At 45.8% G+C, this 18,821-nt stretch overlaps 1 protein-coding gene across 1 annotated transcript in view; it reads right to left on the bottom strand.

Annotated features, from left to right (window-relative positions):
• GARNL3 (GTPase activating Rap/RanGAP domain like 3) overlaps positions 1-18,821 on the bottom strand; it is a 125,026-nt gene that overhangs the window by 53,203 nt on the left and 53,002 nt on the right. Inside the window, exons 4-7 of the mRNA XM_039861460.1 lie at positions 18,341-18,415; positions 6,474-6,573; positions 4,791-4,909; positions 779-843 (exon numbers count right to left, since the gene is read on the bottom strand). Of these exons, the coding sequence (XP_039717394.1) occupies positions 779-843; positions 4,791-4,909; positions 6,474-6,573; positions 18,341-18,415 (359 nt within the window). The remainder of the gene's footprint in view (positions 1-778; positions 844-4,790; positions 4,910-6,473; positions 6,574-18,340; positions 18,416-18,821) is intronic.

Raw genomic sequence — 18,821 nt, 5'->3', positions numbered from 1 at the left:
CGCGAACCTAGGTTTAAATCCCAACTCTGTGGGTTCATAAGCTGTGAGATCTTTGTCACTCTCTGAGGTGCCGAGTCCTCCTGTGTGGAGTGAAGATAATCATAGATCTACTCTGTGGGGCTGGTTTAAAGAGGATGCTGGTAAAGCCTTTAGCACCGCGCCTGACAAACAGAAGCAACTGTTGGTATGATGTACCGTCTTAGCTGGGGACAACATGGTGGCAGTCCCTAGCGGAGGTGGCCAGCCAGCAGGGGAGAGAGATGAAAGGGAGTAGGAAAAGTGGGGGCACGAGAGGCAGCTGAACACGGGGCGGCTGGATGTCCCATTCATTTAACTCTCTGTCTGGTGAAGAATAAGCACATTATTCCCCGAGAAGCATTTGCTGACATGAAAGTTTCCATTTCAAAGCGGAAACATGAAAGGGAAAATATTTCCTGATTTTCTTTACAAAACCAAAGTGTCTGCTTGCATGCAAGAAAAAAGGAAGCAGACAGCTCATGCAGCGTGGAGATGCTCAGGATGAACCGGACTTGGACTTGGGCCTCAGTCTACCACGTACTGCTGTGTGGCCTTGGCTTTCTCCCCGAGCCTCCACTTCCTCATCCATAAAATGGGGATAATGACTGTACCTGCCTTTTACAGCTGCTGTGAAGATTACATGAGCATGTTGAGTGCTTAGCAATATATCTGGTTGAAGAAAACAGAAAACTAACAGAATGACCACAGGAAAAAAATGATAAAGGCCCCTGGTGTGGGGTTTTCATTTGTTAGTACTCACCTTAAGATGGACTTCGCAGACAGAGTTTTGGTGGGGCTGTAGGGAAGGCATATTTTCTGGGTTCCCTGGAAGTCAAAACACCAAACCAGTGAGAAGTCTGGTAATTTCTATCTCTGAAAGAGCCTTACCTGGCTATTAAAAAAGAAACAACAACAACGAACAAAAAAACATGCCTAGTCTTTCTCATTTTTCTTCAAGGGGCATATATAGGAATAAACACATTCTGTCTTGGCAAAAAATCTTGGTTCAGTCTTGACAGCATCTTCCACTATGCTCCCGGGACTCTTCGATGTACAGGCTGACAGGTCCTCAGTGCCTTAGTTATTGGGCTGAGAAGAGCCATCTGAACCAGATGAGAAGGGCGTTTGGTCTCTGAGCCAAGAGCCAGATCAGTCTGGAAGATCCTGAAGAAACAGTCTACATATGTTCAGTGGGACCCAAACGTGACAGCTCCAAGTCAAAGACTGAACTAGAAATCACTTGACTCTTTCAGAGAGGTCTGCATAACGTGTACTTCTATAGTTTTCTGTTTTCTTATTTAAAGTCCATTTCCTCCTCTCTAAACTGTGACTAATTCACAGAAAGTACTCAAGAAATATTAGTTGAAAGAAAGGGAATAAACGAACGAACGATTTTGCCTGAATGGTTCAGTCCCACGTGCAAACCACCCAGAAAAAAAACGAATACTATTCTCCTTATAATTCCCCTCCAAAAAAGATGATATGGATTTATAATCCACTAAGAATTTACATTACTCATTTAGCAAAAGGGATTATGACAGAGTCCACCTTTAAAACTGCCTTTCTCACTTGGACTAATAATAGAATTGGCAGCACAAACGGCTTGAGAACGGTAGGAATTTTCTCACAGGAGGTGGCAAAGAAGTAACTATGACTTTCCTCGTGTTGTGAGGACACATCTGCCAGCTCATCTGTCCAAGCCCCGAACAATGCTATAGGAGTGGAGCTCCTCAGCCGTTCAAGCCCAGAATCTCGTTCAGTAAAGTAAACTTTCGCATCCATGCCCCTTGAGAACTGGTGGTCTCACCCCGGCTCCAGAAGTTGGACCAGACAGCTACTCCCTATGGGCCCACTGCTAGCCAAGGAAATTCAGGTTCAGCTTTGCGTGTGTGTGTGTGTAGTTTATGTTACGGAGATTAAAAAATTTCTCCCACTATAGAGGAATATGATAGGAATATACATTTTCAAATTCCACATAAACCATTCTTTGAAAGTTGAGCCTAACTCAGTGGCTTCCTTGAAACTTGAGTTATTTCTGTGGCCTTCCTTTTCACCGCCCCCAGCCTACCTCACGCTGAAGTCACCTGTGTGGGATGCCAACCTGACTAGAAGGGGCTCTGGAACCTGACCTTCTTGCTCAACCCCTACCTCCTCTACCTCTTCTTCTCATGAACATTCCAAATGCAGTTTTAAAGAGAAGTCGGGGCAGCTTGAGGGGAACAGAGAGGGGACCTGGCCCCAGCCTGGGTGATCACAACTTCGTGAGCTGCGGATGGGATGTGAAGCCCGAGGCTCGTGGGATTGTCGATTTAGATTTTTCTTCGCGACGAGCTAGTGAAGCTCTTCTCCCTCCATCTTCTCCCTTTCCAGAGTCGCTCTCCGATCAAAAACCCCTTCCCGTCCGATGTGTTCCAGGCAAGCCAGAAAATGCGGAGGTAGAGTCAAGTCCACGTGCGTGTCAGAATATACTAAGAGAGCAGAGCGAGGACAGAGACGGGCAGGCCGAGCACCGCCTCGCGTACGCGGCCCGGGTGTGCGCGTGCACGTGTGTGCGTGCGCGTGCACAGATGTCCAGAGGATGGTGCAGAGATTATCTCTGAGCACTTGGATTTTGGCTGTTCTTAATTTTTATTTATTTTTTTGCTGTATTGTCTTAACGGAATTTTTACAAGTATGAATATATATATTATATATATATTATATATATATATACATATATATATATTTTTTTTTTAGAAGAAGCCTTTTCTTTGTGTTTAGAAGAAACACAGCAGAGAGAGCCAAGACCGTTTAAAGCAGAGTTTATATGTCTGGCTATTTCTCTGTTTTCTGAGAGAATGCGAGCTCGCCGTGGGGTGAGGGGGTGCCGAGTCTCTACTTCGGACTCCCACAGTCTCCAGCACTAGTTCTGTTCCGGGCCAACAGGGGCTTAACAACTGACCCCGCCCCCCCTCCCCCCCCACGCTGTGGCTCTGCCGTTTGGCTTTGATTTTACGGTTTCTTGCTGCCCTTCCGCACTCCCACCTACAGGTGGCAGCAAATGCTCTCCTGCCCTGGCTCCTAATTTAGGGCCTGGGTCAGAGGCCTGGATGAAGGCACCGGCACTTCTCAAGAGAAGGGACGGATACCCACTGTGCCCAGCCCTGTGCTGTTGCCTTCACTGTGGTCCTGGGGTCGAAATCCCTCCTCCTGACTTCTCTAATACCGGGCAAGACTGACACCCAGGACACCCCTCGTTTGCCTTGTGTTTGTCGTCCCTTCTGTCTGGAACGTCCCCCCCCCCTACCCCTGCTCTTCCATCCCACAGGTCTTTTTAAATGCCATCGTCTCACTAGCTTTCCCCGAAGCGTCTTATCTCTAGCTGGTCTCCCATACGATTCCGTGTCTCTGTTTCTTTCACAGGGCTTATTACAGTTTGTAATGTAACAGAGACAACGTCTTTGGAAATTAAGACGAGCAAAAACGTCCCCCTGTGTTTGGCCTCCTCTTCCTCCCCCGGTTCCTGGTGACGTCCCAGGTCAGGAGGTGGAGTGACTGTTACTTCCTGAGGGAAGAAGAGATGACGTCGAGAAGACCTGTTCCGGAAAGGCAGCAGAAGTACGAAACCTACCCCTTCCTGCCTTGGCGGAAGGATGGAAGGTAGGAAAGCTGAGGACTTAGGTGCTGGGGTACTCGGTGCCCCCCTTCCGAGGCAGGCCTTGAAGGGGGTGGGGAGCGTGTTGCAAATACATCAAGGTCAGACCTGGAGACCCCTAAGAACATCTGGACTAGAGGCTCACGTCCCAGGCACGGCCATCCACAGAATCTTAGGTCCAGGTGGAGCCTGTTTGGACATGGTAAGGGGCAGTAACTCAGTGGCTTCGAGGGCGGATGGTCAGCAGGATAAGAGACATGAGCCTCAGGCAATCTTCTGCCTCCTCCCATCCCGGGCTGCCCCGTGAGAGTGGGCAGCGCCCATGAGAGGCTCGGCAGCTGGCAGAGACCTGGGATCAGGTCACAGAGTTTACAACATGTGGTCACTTCACAACAAGGGGCAAATGGCTGGGACTTCAAATTTCAGGGTGCTTTCCAATGACCCTCAAAAAGCCAGAGGGGACCAGTTACACCTCATCGGTTGCTGATTCAGACACCCGGTCAGCCACTCCACAGCAGGAACCAGAAAGAACCCAGAGGGCCCCATGTGGATCCAAGGTCCTCTTCTCCTGCCACCACGAGGTCTCACAAACCCTCTCCCCAGGCACCCAAATATCAGCTTCAAGAGGAGCAAGGGGGAGGGGAAAAATTGCAAAGACTAATTTTTGTCCAAAAGAGAAATAATTTAAACCAGAAGAGAATGGAATACTGTAATTAGCAAACACTAAAAAAAGGGGGTGGGGGGTACAGAAAACAGCCTTCCTGGTGCAGAAGAGGCTCTGGACAAAGGTACTACCCCTTTTTAGGAGGTGGATAATGAGAAAAGATGATCATGCCTGCTCCTGAGAAAGACTGGACCACGGCGCTCCAACATTATCTTCTGAAACAGATGCTTAAACATTGCTCCAGCTACGCCGATGGCAGTATCTCCCCAAGGGACTTGGGGAGACGTGTTAAGTGCCAGAACTTTTCTGTAGGACACCATTCGCGGGTGAGATCGAACTCTACATCAGACTGTTACCTTAAACCTGCTTTAAATAAATTTCCTGACACTTTACACAGAAGCTTATATAAATAGAGGCGGCAGAGCGGGCGGGTGGAGCGGCGCTGCAGCTCTACATGCAAAGCCGGTTACTTACTGTTTTCCTCCAAAGAATCGCACGGTACTGGGGGACACGCTGATTGTTTTGGTCAGAGAGGGTCACAGACAAGAAGAAGGGGCTCTTCTCCGCATCGTTTCCGACATAATTCTGATGGACTGGAAAAGAAACGGGTTTGGAACGGTGAAAATGCGACTGGCTCTTCCGGTCACTGGCAGTGTGGACACGTCAGGTGGTACGCAGCCCTTCCCACGGGACTGGGGCACAGTCCCGCCAAACCCAGCGCGGGACAGAACCAATCACTCTGAACGAGTCATGCACTCGCAGCCCCCTCGCCGGTGACTGGTTCAGGGATGAACATGTGGCTCTCGGTCTGGCCGATGAGACAGGAGGGGACGGGCGCCAAGGCGTTTCTGGAAAGGCTTCCTCACTCTTGGAGATGGCCTTCTCTGATCTCTGGACAGTGGTGTCTACAGGTGATGCCTGGAATCGCTGCAAGGATCTTGTGATGCTGAAGAGGATCAGCCCTGATGACATCACAGAATCCACCAGCCCCGGAGTCTGCCCTCCCTCTGGGCTTCTAATTACATCCCTCACTGTTTAAGCCAGTTGAGGAAGCTGCAGGCATCCAAACGGATGGCACCACTTTCCTCTAAAGTCACCACTGCTCCAGGCGCTACGCTTTCAAGCATTTGGGAAGATGACAGTTTTCCCACTGGTTTCTTTCTTTATAGAGACATATGCTTTGCCAAATAAGTGAACTTCTTAGAATAGTGCAGTATCAGATTTTTTAAAAAATCTGCGATCTTTTATAGCTCAAGCACCACATCTTCTACAAACAAATGTATTAGCCTGATGAGAAATTTATCTAAGCCATTTCTAATCCTGCCATAATGATTATTCTTCCGTATTGTCTGTCGTTAATCACAATTTTCTACCTTTCTACATATGCTCATTTGCGCCCTTCACTTTAAATCTACATCATTTTTAATGACTGAGCTTTTGCTATGTGTCAGGCATCACTGAGTTGTTGCTGTTGTTGTTATATCTCATTGAAACGCCTGTCCGAACCTACTAGGTGTGGACTAGTAACATGCCCCACTTTATAGATAGGGAAATTAAGTCTCAGAGAAGTGGAGAGTAACCGGTATAAGGTCCTATGGTTAATAATGGCAGAACCAGGATTCGAACCCACGCTACAGCCTCCATGAAGGTGAGGATCATGACTGCCTCCGCCAGTGCATACATGTTGCCTGGCTCGCAGCAGGTGATAAATACATACCTGTCAGCGGAGCCTAGTTCTACATTGGCCCCAAAGCTCGGGGAACCATTTTTTTCCCTTACGGCCTTGAACTAAGTGTGTAAAACTCACTACACACAGGGTACTTGTCTTATTAAGTCTACAGTTGTTTTCCACCCTGCAAATTCTTCTTATGCCTCAAATCACGCATTCAGATTATCTAATTCCCTTTAACTCTCCAGGGTCAACAACAACAACAAAAAACCCAGAAAAAAAAAAGTTACAAGAAAAACTCCCAGGGCTGAGACTCTGAATTGAACCTACAAGTCTACAAAGCTTACTGCCGACTTGGAAGTGAAATGCCCTGATGTTTGTGTCCCTAAACTGGTTAATGTCACACATATGGGGTACCAGAAATGACACCAACGTTAACTTTCATTTTGAATGTCCTTCCCACCCAACCACCTTAATGGCATAATTACCTTGTCCTAAAAAATACTTGAAATACCATCTGGTGTGGTATTCGGGGTTCTCTAAGTGCACGTCTGTTCTTCGCCAAGTACCTGGCAGAGCAGTTGCGTTCTGTAATGGAACAAAGTCGTGCCATTAAGAGGCTTATCTGGAAAGTAAACAAGAGGCTGACCGTGGAGCAGAGCCCAAAGAACCGTTGTTAAAAGTGCACAAACAGGGCCGTAACCGCATGATGTCATCAGACAAGGCACCCAGCCTGAATCCACAGCACAGAAGGTCACTGGGGTGTGTGGGCAAAAGAACCAAGCGAACCAGTGAATTCGGTTATTTCTAACTTGAACATAACTTGCATTTAAAGCTTCTTTCCTTTCTGGTCCAAAGGTTCCACAGCATTTGGGAACTAGTGTCCCCTAGAGGCACGCCCTTCTGTTTGTTACCCTGTGACAGGCACAATTCACCAGGAATGCATCTCTCTGTAGCATCTTACTCGAGTTCATATTATTTGCAGAATTTTAAAAAATTATCATAAAAGCAACTCAATGTGGAAAACGTAAACATAATGAATAATCTGAATCCTCTATCCAGAGGTAATCACGATTAATGATTTGGTATGGTTTCCTCTAACATTTTTCCCTACATGTATATACAGATGTATTTTTCTAACCAAAATGGAATCATAATGAATATACAGTTTGAAACTCCATCAACATGGTGTCATGTGTATAAGACAGACTTTTGGAACACACTCTTCTGGGTCTGACGTGACTCTAGTGATTCACGAGATGTTTCTGGACAGTTCCTTTCTGATGTTGAAGTGTCCTTCGATTCCAAGTTTACAAAGAGACTTTTCTTAGGAATGAATATCGAGTTTTACTGAAAGCATTTTTGGGGCAACTATGGAAAGAATAGGATAAGTGGGGCAAATCTTAGTAATAAAATGATGAGTTATGTGCCGAATTGTTCTTAGATTCACGGAATACACTAGAGGTCATAGTATATAGGATTCTTTGGATACAAAGCTGGATTTAAAGCGATGATTGCTGTATCTTATTTGTTAGTGAGATGAAGTTATAGTTTTCTATATGGATTTATGTCATGCTTTCAGGGTTCTATTACTTTACAAAGTGAACTGGGACATTTCCTGCCTTTCTCGTGGCTCTGAAATAGTGACATTCCTTGAGCAAACGCCAAGGTCCCAGGACTAGGCCGGGCACTTTACATGCATTGGCCCCACGGTACCTTCACCAACTGCATGAGACAGGTGCGATTTTACCCCCAGACTTTCAGATGAGAAAGGTGAGAGGCCTGGAGAGGGTAAGTATGTCGCCTCAGGTGGCAGAGATCATAAGTAGTGGAGCTGAAATCAGTTCCAATTTCAGAGGTTTGTTTTCTTTTTAAAAATCTTAACCATTATATCGTCTTCTGTACCCCCTTTTTTATGTTCTGCTTTTCTAATCTATCAAGGAGGAACGAAGTAGGTTAAAGTTTCTTAGTATTACTGTTCTTTTAGTGGATTTTCTTGGATTTTTAAAAATCAGCGATTGATATATATTATATAGATATAAAAAATTTGGCGATAATTTGAAACACATAAAGGTTGCGAGGATAGGAAGAATGCAGAGCATATGCGTGCCCTTCACCAGACTCGCTGACAACATTTTGGCCCATTTATTCATTTGTTTACTTCTCTCCACACACACACACACACACACACACACACACACACACACACACACACACACGATATCCATTACCACTCCACCCAATTTTTTTCAATCGTTCAAGACAAAGTTGCATTAACAATCGTCCTTTATTCCTAAAGACTTCGGTGTGTTTCCCAAAGAGAGGCGTTATTATCTCTTTACAGAGCCACAATCCAGCTTTATCAACTTTTATAAATTCACCCTCAGTACAGTGCTTTAATCTACCATCTGTATTCCAATTCTGTCAACTGACTCAGCAATGTCATTTAAAGCATTTTCTCCTTCGGGACAGGATCATTTAGTGCCATGTCTCTTTAGACTCCCTTCACCTGGAACGTTTCCACAGACTTTTTGTCTTTTATCATCCCGCAGTGCACACACCCCCTTTTTAAAGATAAAACATTCCCTGTCTTGGGTTTGTCTGATGTTTTCCCGTGGTTCGATTCAGGTTGTGCGCACCTGGTCGGAATGCTACATTTAGTAATGCTGTCCTTCTCAGCTTATCGGATTTCAAGATGCCCACCTGTTCCTCTTTGGTGATGCGAATGTGGACCATCTGTTCAAGACGTTGCCCCTTAGTTTTGACCTTTTGGTTGTGACTCAGGAAGAGCAAATAATTGGATTTTGTTTCTTGTGGAATTTCTGGATGATTCGTTATCAATGGCTATTGATTTTGTAACCATACCACCGACAGTACTCCTGGTCCCCAGTTCTGTCCACTACGTCACCATGCGGCATGCAGTTATGGCATAACTCGGGGTCCACTGCCAGCCTCAGGCTGAATCAGCTGACTGGACACAGGTCACGTCTGGCTGAGACAGCTAGCCTTATACAGTCAGATCCACAGTGGTCGGTGTCATGGTCCCAAGGCCCTCGATCCTAGAAAGCACTTGCAGAGCCTCCAGAGGGGTCTCTTAAGTCACCAGGACATTTAAGCCTCTTGAGCCTCCCACACTTGGACAGTGCTGAGAGATTTCTTTGAGGTAGCAGCCCGGATCTTAGCTTAGTGCTTCTCAATGCGTTCCGATGCGCACCCTGGGCCATTCTAGGCTCCTCCTTAAAATCTCGGCGGTCAGGGCCCTGGAATCTGCATTTTAACAAGCATCCCAGGTGATTCTGGTGAACACTGAACTTTGAGAATCAGTGCTCTAGCCCAGGAGCTCTAAAGGAATCCAGCATGCGATTGAACTTGGATGGGGTAAAAAAAATTCTTGATTTTCCCTAACATCTAACTAAAATTTGGAATTTCCTTCAATTATGAATAAATGTAAAAAACTTCAGCAGAATGAACAGCCCTGATAACCATGTCACCGAAACAAACAAACAAACAAACAAACAAACAAAAAACCCCCACAGATATTTTCAGAACTCATTATAGTGATTGCTGAGATCTTGGAATATTATTTACGGTCTTCACTGTTCAAAATTACAATAGTTATGAGATCTGCTGTGGGATTTGTTATTTAATGTATTAAAAAAGCACGTATATTGTGGCATCATATATTAGTTTTAAAAAATCATTTGGATAACCATTTCAGTATAACTGTTTTCCTTTGTAATCCTAGAGATTTCATCCTGTGCATTTAAAAACATTATCATGAGAAGGGGTCTATAGGCTTCGCAGACTGCCGAGGAGGTTCGAAGGCATAATAAATGACCCCCACACTCTAGACCTGCTGAAGCACTTAATGTGCCCCGTCTCTTCCCAGAGGTCTGCCCACTGCCCACTGCAGAATGGAACAACACGGGAGGGACAAGCACAGCCCAGCAGCCCCGAGTGAGAGATGGGACTCTGGCCAGCAGCATGCCTGTATCTCTGTCCCGTATGAACTGGTGGCTTTGAGTTCTTTTTTTAACAGTCAAAAAGTTACCTATTCAACTTTCATCTTCTCTGAATACTTAGCTAAACTGGCAGAAAAAACCCAACACCACAAAGTTGCGAGTCTCGCAGAGCGACACACTTCCCGTTCCTTGTTAAAAGCACATGGGATGAGGTGTAAAGGTGAGAATATACACAGAAGCCGACAAAAGAAATGGAAACTGAGGCGGGGGGGGGGGCGGAGACCCTCTTCCCAGGACCCCAGAAGAATGATTCTGAAAATGAGTTCCAATTTCTGATGGCGTGTAGTAGAAGTGGACAGCAAAGGCCACAAACCTTAAGGGTACAGGGAAGGGGAGGAAAGATAATTTTCCTCCTACCCTTTGACGTTCTTCTGGCTGGTCTAATAATCCAATTAGCACAGGGCAGATTAACAAGAGAAAAAAAAACAAATTTAATATATATGTACATATGGGGCTTCTGTGAGAATAGGGGACCTGAGGACAAATTGGGCAGTTGAAGCTTACATGCCACCTTGAGCTAAGGAGAAAGGAGCGTAGTGACTTGGACTTCCGTGGAAAGGCAGGCGAGTCACAGGTGGATGAGAAAGCGCAGACATTTGGTGAGCGATTCTTGCTGGCCACACAGAAACAAGGGGACGGGGGGATTCTAAGGAGGGACTTTGCTAGGTTCCTTCCTGTCTGCTACGTTTGGTTTGCATTATGCTAAGGTGATCCCCTTCTTGAAGCAAGTTTTTCTGACTGAATTTCTTTCGGCAGGTAAGGGGGAGGTGAAAGGCTCTGTTGAGTCTTTTGTTTCCTGGAAAAAAACACCAGCTTAAAATAATATCTAAAAAAAGGGCACATTTTGGGGTGGCAAAACTCTGTTCCCCCTGACAGCTAAATAATTTTAAAAATATGTATACATCCTTATAACTTTTACCTGGATTGAGAGAGGAAACATTTTTGGTACCCAGAAGGCTCCTCCACTCATTTTTCCAGTCAATACTCAATCACACTCCCAAAGGGAACCATAATCCGGACTCCCAGCACCATAGATTTGTTCACCTGCTCCTGAAGTCCGTAGAATGAGGTCACATTGCGTGTCTTCACAGGGGCCAGGCTTTTTGTCCTTCTACATCACATCTGTGACATGCATCTGTGTTACTGGTATAGCAGGCACTCACTTCTTCCCACGGCATGAGGCGGCCCACAGTATGGACCACAAGTTATAGAGTCACTCTTCCATTGGTGGACGTAGGGATCACCTCCAGTTCTTGGTCGTTAAGAATAAAGCCACTCTGCGCATCCTTGTGGCTGTCTTTTGGGGCACACAAACACTCATTTTTGTTGGCTGTATATCCTAGGACACGGGACGCAGACGCTCCGTTTTAGCAGATACTGCCGAGTTGTCCAAAGTGGACGAATGCACCAGGTGACACTCCTGGCAATATACATGCACATTCTAGCTGCTCCGCATCCTCTGACCAACTCTCAGCTTTTCCATCTTTGTATTTTAGTAGTTCTCGAGTGGGCGTAGTAGTACCTGATTGTGGTTTTGATTTTGCAATAAATCCTAACTATATTAAGTATGACCTCTTTTGCGGAGGACTTTGGAGATACAGAAAGTTTGTCTGCAGCACTTTAAGGCGACGGTGACACAGGAACACACTATTTAGTTGACATCGATGAGACAGTTAGGGGGGAAAGATTCTGACGAGCACATTTTCCAGTCGACTAAAGTTTAACACTGCAAACACCCACATTATGGCACATCCCATTAGAGAATCGTTAGCTGAAAGGTATTATGGAGAGTAATGAACTTGAGTCGGTCTGTGCTGCAGACCTGCCTGAACATGAAGGAGTCCAGAGACTAAGAAATCCAGAACCGTTTCTGCATCAGGTTCCAATGCCCATGAAGTCTCCCTGTTGCCGTCACTGTTTTTCGTTTTTTGTTTTTTGGTTTTTTTTTTTTTACCCCTTTATACATGTGGGATGTGAGGGAGGAAAGAGCGAACCTGGCCAAGATATTTTGAGGAGAATTTAATTAAAAGCCATATATAAAGAACCCCCTCACTTTATTGAGATGCTGTCTACTACTTGAGTTGAAGTAGGGAATCCACACGATACAACACAACAACACAACACAACACTCATACGACAAACGAGACCCGGGGTTCTACAACGCCTATGATTTTTCAGTCGCCTCTAGAGTGAGTGTGATTAATGAGTGAATGCGTTTAAACTGACTTTACTTCGGTTTCTAGGTTAAATCGCCGAGAGAACACTGGCAGTCAAGAAGATGGATTTAAAAAAAAATCAACTAAAATGTTTTGAATTGCAGATATAAATAGAAGCTGGTTGGAAAAAGTGAAATCACACAAAATTAAAATCTTTCTATCTCTCCCATCCTCTACGTCTCAATCCTCTCTGCCTTTCCCTATAATAACTATGGTACTAGATTAAATGGTTTGGATAGCCCCAGATCTTCTTATGCATTTACAAAGACATAAACATATGTATAAACACTTTATACATAAATACACACATAAACACATTCGTACACACACATACACATGTATACACATATGATTTGTTTTCATAAATGAGACAGTAGTATAGATATTACACTGAAACTTTTTTTCACTAAAGAAAATACCTTAGAAATATTTCTACGTCAGTATATAGAGATCTACCTTGTTCTTTTTGACGAGTATACAGATTCGTTTTTTTTTTTTTTTTAAATTAAACACGTCAGTCGAGTACAGCTGCATGAAATATGTAGACAGCAGAAAAGGGCCTAAATAGTAAGTTAAGGTCCTGCAGCTTCTTTCCTAACCTCCCATTTCCATTCTCCAGGAGAAATTCCTGTTAAATTCTTAGATGTCCTTTTGGAAATTGTCTTGCATGTCGACAAGTATATTTATCTTTTTTTTTTTTTTTTAAAGGAAATGGGATGATAGCATACAAATCATTCCGGAACTTGCTTTTCTGTCTAACGCTGTATCTTAAATATTTTTCCATGACATTACACCTACCTCCGCCTCATCCCTTCTAACAGCTGCTAAGCATTCCATGGTATAACATGTCAGAATTTACATAATCATTCCTCTACTGATGGAAATTGGGGTTGTTTCCAGGTGTTTTTCAGAAAAGTTTTTTTGTTTTAAATAATGCTACCATACACATCCTAACAGTAGAACTGTTGGCTAAATGGTAGATATATTTTTAATTATTCCTAATTGCCCTCCCAAAAGATTATGCTCATTTACATATCCCCCAACAGTATATAAGAGAATCCTCCCCATGCTAAGGAAGATAGATTTATGAAGAGCTAAAAGACTGTCCCCCGCTCTGCCATATACTAACTGATACATACGAGTGAGCTCTAAGGGAGGTCTCCAGTGATCCACCTGAGGGTCACACTCATTTTAATTAATAACTGGAATGAGTAAACAGATGGCAGGAGACGCACAAGGTAGCATAAAGCTTCTTGGTGGGTGAGCTAATAGGAGAATTAAGACATCAAAAAAACCTGACAATTAGCAATTACGGGACACACTAATGAGGTTAAATTCAGTGTGGACAATACAGCACCCTACACTTAGGTACAAATACAAATTGCACACGTACAGGATGGAGAAGGCCAGCTGCTACGAAGCAGGAATTTGTACCCCCTTTACCCACTAGGAAATGAGGCTCAGACGTCGGGTCAGAAACGGGTGAGTGGTAGAGCTGAGGTCTGAACCCAGGTTTGGTTGACTCCAAGACTGTCCCCACTATACTATGATGTCACCTCACGGCTAAGTAACAGCACACGTGAAAAAGACTGGGGTGAGGGGTAGCGTATGGTGGTTCGTACTGGGTCATCGGGCTTCATAAACGTGGGGGGAGTGTCCAGAAGGGGCCAAGCCTGCTCCACTTTGTGGCTGTGCGTGTCGCATTGGGGGCCCTGAGTTCAGCTCTGCGCGCTTCAGTGTCAAAGGTTCGTTGACGACCTCGCACGTGTCCGGGGAGCAGCAGTGAGGGTGATGGCACGTCCACGTCTCAGGAGGAAAGCAGCAGGAGTCCTGGGGGCTGAGGGTTATCATGTCGAAGAGGGTTCAGCCTTATAATATGGGCTACAGGAGACGTGAACAGAAACTCTGAGTGGAAAACACAGACAAGGGAATCCTGTTCGATTTTTGAAAACTTTCCAGCAATTAGAGATACTGAAGAATGAAATTATTTGCTTTAGGGGTGTGGCACAATGGGACATATATATTTGGTCTTTGTCTCCAGTTCCTGGCACAGAGCTCTTAAAACCCTTGGAATTTTTTCCTGAGTGATAAGCATGGTAGAAGTGGCTTTTGTTCTAATGAGGTGACTCTTGGCGGGCCCCGAGATAGCTTCGGGATGGGGCTGGTCGGCTGGTGGTTAGAAAGACCAAGCCTTGGTCAGAAGCTTGGAACTTTGAACCCCACCTTGAAACCTCTGGGATGAGGAAAGGGGGTTGGAGATAGATTCAATCACCCATTGCCAATGATTTGATCGATCACGCTTATGTGATGAAACCTCCTTAAAAATCCCTACACCACGGGGTTCAGGGGGCTTCTGAGCTGGTGAGCACATCAAGGCTCTTTATTTTTGGCTGCTCCTGAATTCTGTCCTTTATAATAAATGGGTAATAGTGAGTCAAGTGCTTTCTCAAGTTTTGTGCGTTATTTAAAAAAATTATTGAACCTGAGGAGGAAGGTTGGCGAACTTCAGACTTTGTAGTCACGTGGGACAGAATTGTGGGTAACCTGTGGACCTGATACTTGCAGGTGGCATGGGAGAGGAGGCTAGTCTATGGGACTGAGACCTTGAACCTGTGGAGTCTGACACTAACTCTGGGTAGTTCGTGTCAGAATTGAATTTTAGGACACTCGGTTGGTGTCGAAATCGGTTGGCATCAGGAGGGAACAATCTCCTAAGGAAGCAGCAAGTTTCCCTTCCCTGGAGATGCTTGAGCTGACTGTCGGCAGGGCTGTTACCGGGCTTCGTGCCTTTGGGGGGCGGGCTGGCATAGCTGAGCGCTAAGGCGGTAGGCACGGTCCACGGTGCCAATCCGCCAGCTGTTCACCAGCCCACAAAGAAGTGTACAGGAACGGAAAGCAAGCCTTGAGGAACTTCTATAGCAATCTGAGATTTCTGGGACACCTGAGGACGTGCTCCTTAAACCGAGTGCAGATCGATCTGGGTGGTACTGAATTTGATGGTGAGTTGCAAGAGTTCGGGGCTGCACAATCGTCGCTTATGACAGGACCACAGAGTTCTGCAACAGCCTGGACGTTAAAAAGTGGGTCCTTCGCCGCAGTCTGAGGAGCACGGCTCAGAGGCCTTGGCCTCACTGTGCCACCAGTCTGGCACTAAGACACGATCCTACAAATGTGGCTTGAATGAATGACTTGACGTTCTCTATGAAAAGAGCTCCTGCTACCACTTATGTTTTTAGTAACGGTGGGTCAGGTTATTCGACCAACCCTCTCACTAAAGAAACTAAAAGCATTAGAAATCATCTCCGTAAAAGCACTAGAATTACCGGCCAAAACAGAAAGGCAGGTGAGAACCCAGAGAGGTACGTGGAGCTTACCACTTTCTTAGCTCTTAGCTTGAGGGAGGAACTTCTTAGCTTGAGGATATTTGTCAATCCTGGCAAAACTAAAGTTGGGTTTTGGTGACTTCATGGAACGAGAGGGCAAAGAACCGAACTCACAGGACCCACGGAAGTAGTCGGTCTAATAGGAGACCCACTCCATGCCACGTCCCGAAGGGGCTACACATTCGAGGGAAGGGGAGATCAGAAGAGACCGTCTCTACCCAAAAATACCAGGCAGGTGGCCATGGCGGCGAACAGGCTGAGTGGGGAGTGTCTGCGAGGCACTGTGACCACAGGCCACCCTCTAGGTAAATTCGCAGTTGCAATTCTGCATCACCTGGGTGTTTTAAAAAAGTCTCAAGCTGAGAATTTAGTTTAAAGGCATCTGGAAAAAGAGAATGCAAATCCCCGCTCTGGTTCTGACACCAATTCTGATGGGGTTTTTTTTTCCCCACACCACCAAGCAATTCTCCGACACCACTGGATGCCGTAAATCGAACTCAGTTCCGATGCCATCTACCTGAACCACAAATGGCACGCCAGTAGCCTGCCAAGCACACAGGGAAACACAGCACACCACGACATATGCCGGGAGAAAAAGCAAACAAACAACAGGGAGAGAGCCACGACAAACTTCACGTATTGCCTTTGTCAGTCACAGCTGGTAAAACCATTCATTGTACTGCCAATGTTTTAAAAAACTAAAAGGCAAATGTGACATTACCTCAAGGGAATGGCAACTATAGAAAGTGACGAAGCAACGTTGGATTAGGCAACGGTTTCTTAGCTATGACATGAAAAACACAGGCAACAAAATAAAACAATAGGTGAATTAGACATCATCGAATTTAAACACTTTTGTGCTTCGAAGGACACAATCAAGAAAGTGAAAAGACAACACACAGGATGGGAGGATATTTCTGCAAGTCATATATTTGATAAGCGTCTAGTATCGTACAAAGTATTCTTAAAACTCAACAACAAAAGGAAAAATACCCAATCGCGTAATTGCTTTGCAATTTGTTTTTTCATGCTTTAGAAAAAACTTAAGCATCTCCATGGAATCTTCTAATGCACTAGCTGCTTTTGCTAACTCAGAGCAAGCCAGTTTTTTTTTTTTTCCCCGAGCCTCAGGTCCTCCCAAGGCCTTCTGTCAGGCTGTGCATTAACGCTGGCTAGAAGCTTTTAACTGCACACCATCAGTGTGAAACACAGACAGGCTGCTCCAGCTGAGTCCTCACGCTCGGTGGCTTTGGTAGACACAAAATCGAAAACCATATTTGAGCCTCAATGTCGTACTTTCCAGAGAAGCCATCCGAGACAGGCCTGTGTTTTGAAGACAACAGACCACAGTGAAATCAGTCACCCCTCCGCGCAGTTCTAAAGATGTGAAGTGCACTGCCACCCCGCGGGCGAGCTGTGGGGCCACTCCTGACCATCCGGCTCCACAGGAGACTTCCGGTCCCTGACCAGGTCCCAGATGGCAGGACCAGGTGACATCACCCGGTGAGGACTGTTTGATGACTGAAGTGTGCGGCGATCCTAGGACCACATGGAAGCTCCACTTCTGTATTTCCTGGGAGAGGTGGCTTTCCTCGAGGCCCTGGGCTGGCAGGGGCTAGAGTTGGGCTCATGTGGGGGCGAGAAAGTCCCGTGAAGTTTGTTCATCCTGAGCTGGGCTAACGTTCTGCAAAATTTTGGTAGCAGAAGGATTTCTTGAGGTACAGCGACCTCTGGGGTCTCTGGTACTTAGGTTCTCAACGCAGAAACTCAGTTATGGCGGCTGCTAGCTTTCTGAGCACTAGAAGATGAGGACTTGACACTTCTGCTGTTGACTTGGCTCCAGGGACACCCTGGGCTGCCTGAGTCTGTGGTGCTAAGACTGTCTCGTCTCTAGAGGTGGGCCCTTTGGGGAGGGCTGTTTTCCAGCTTCAGTAGCAAATTCCCTGGGAGTTCCTTCTTTTATGGGGGTCAGTTGACATCATTCTGGACAAGAAGTACGCGGGCACCTATGCAGAGCTCCGCACAAGAGGGAATTGCCCCTTTGCCCCACAGAACAATGGTGAGGGCACACATCCGGGTGAGCGGGAATGCTAAGCTAAGGCAAAGGTGAAGATGGTTAATGACTTCTGGAATGCTGTGGCCTTTCGAGTTTAATCTATAGCCCTTCACCAAGAGTTTGATTAAGGGCTGGTCAAGAGGGCAAGGCTGGCTATTCAGCGCCAGTTACGGTAACAACTACCACCATTATTATTATGATTACAACCATCACTTATCAAATGCTTACTATATGCCGGGCCTAGGGCTAATAGCTTTTCAAGTTCAGCTCTCTGAATCCTCTCAATCATCCCAAGATAGTTTCCGTTTTACAGATGAAGAAACCAAGGCTCGGAAAGGCTAGATTACTTGCCAGGGTCCAGCCTGGGATTCTGGGGGCCATTCGCGAAGGGTGTCAAGGTTGCAAATTTGTATTTGGTCTCATCTCTCGTGTCTACCTGGCTTCATTACAGACCGTTTAAAGGGTCTGTGTCACCCTATTCATTGCACCTTCTGTACAAAGAATAATGGCCTTTTCCCTTCGCGTCTGCTTCAAGCGAAGCTCTGGAGAGCTCTCTTTACCCTTCCCAGGCTCCGCTGAGGCAAATCTCACTGAGGTAATGAGGGTCACCAACCACTCACTGCTATGTCACAGAACCATGTGCTTGGTGACAATACAGGGCCTGGGAGGCTTCCTTACCTCGTCTGAAGAGCCATTCTCCACTCTGAATCTTCCAGCCCTTTGGATGGCTCCATCGGCGTCACTGGAAATAAGCTGAGGGACAAGGGAGCACGCAGTTAGGTAGCCGGGTCACCATTAGCAATGCCCCTACTGTCTGTATCTATCCTATAAGTAAGACAAATCCGACCAGAGATAGGGGCCCCCGCCTGGAAGCTAACGGTCTTTTTGAAACTCTATTGGCTGAGTCCTTGTACAGTTGGCCCCCCTCAGTCCTTGGGCGCTGAAGACTGAGGAACCCCTAACCCGCAAGAGTGGGAAATCTAAGTTTGAACGTCTCCCAATACCGAAAAACTTTAAAATGATGCTCCCTGGAAAAACAAGTGCAGCTCACAGCAAAGCCTGAAAACGATGAATGGCTGGCGTGAACTCAAGGCTCTATTAACATCACGGAACACGTCTGCGCTTCATTCAGTTTTAAATAGTTTTCCAAAAGGCCGAG

This window comes from Pteropus medius, unplaced genomic scaffold, assembly GCF_902729225.1.
Source record: "Pteropus medius unplaced genomic scaffold, Ma_sr-lr_union100, whole genome shotgun sequence".
NCBI lineage: Eukaryota > Metazoa > Chordata > Mammalia > Chiroptera > Pteropodidae > Pteropus > Pteropus medius.
The sequence above is the reverse complement of the archived record's forward strand: the minus strand, read 5'-3'. Positions and strand labels throughout refer to the sequence as shown.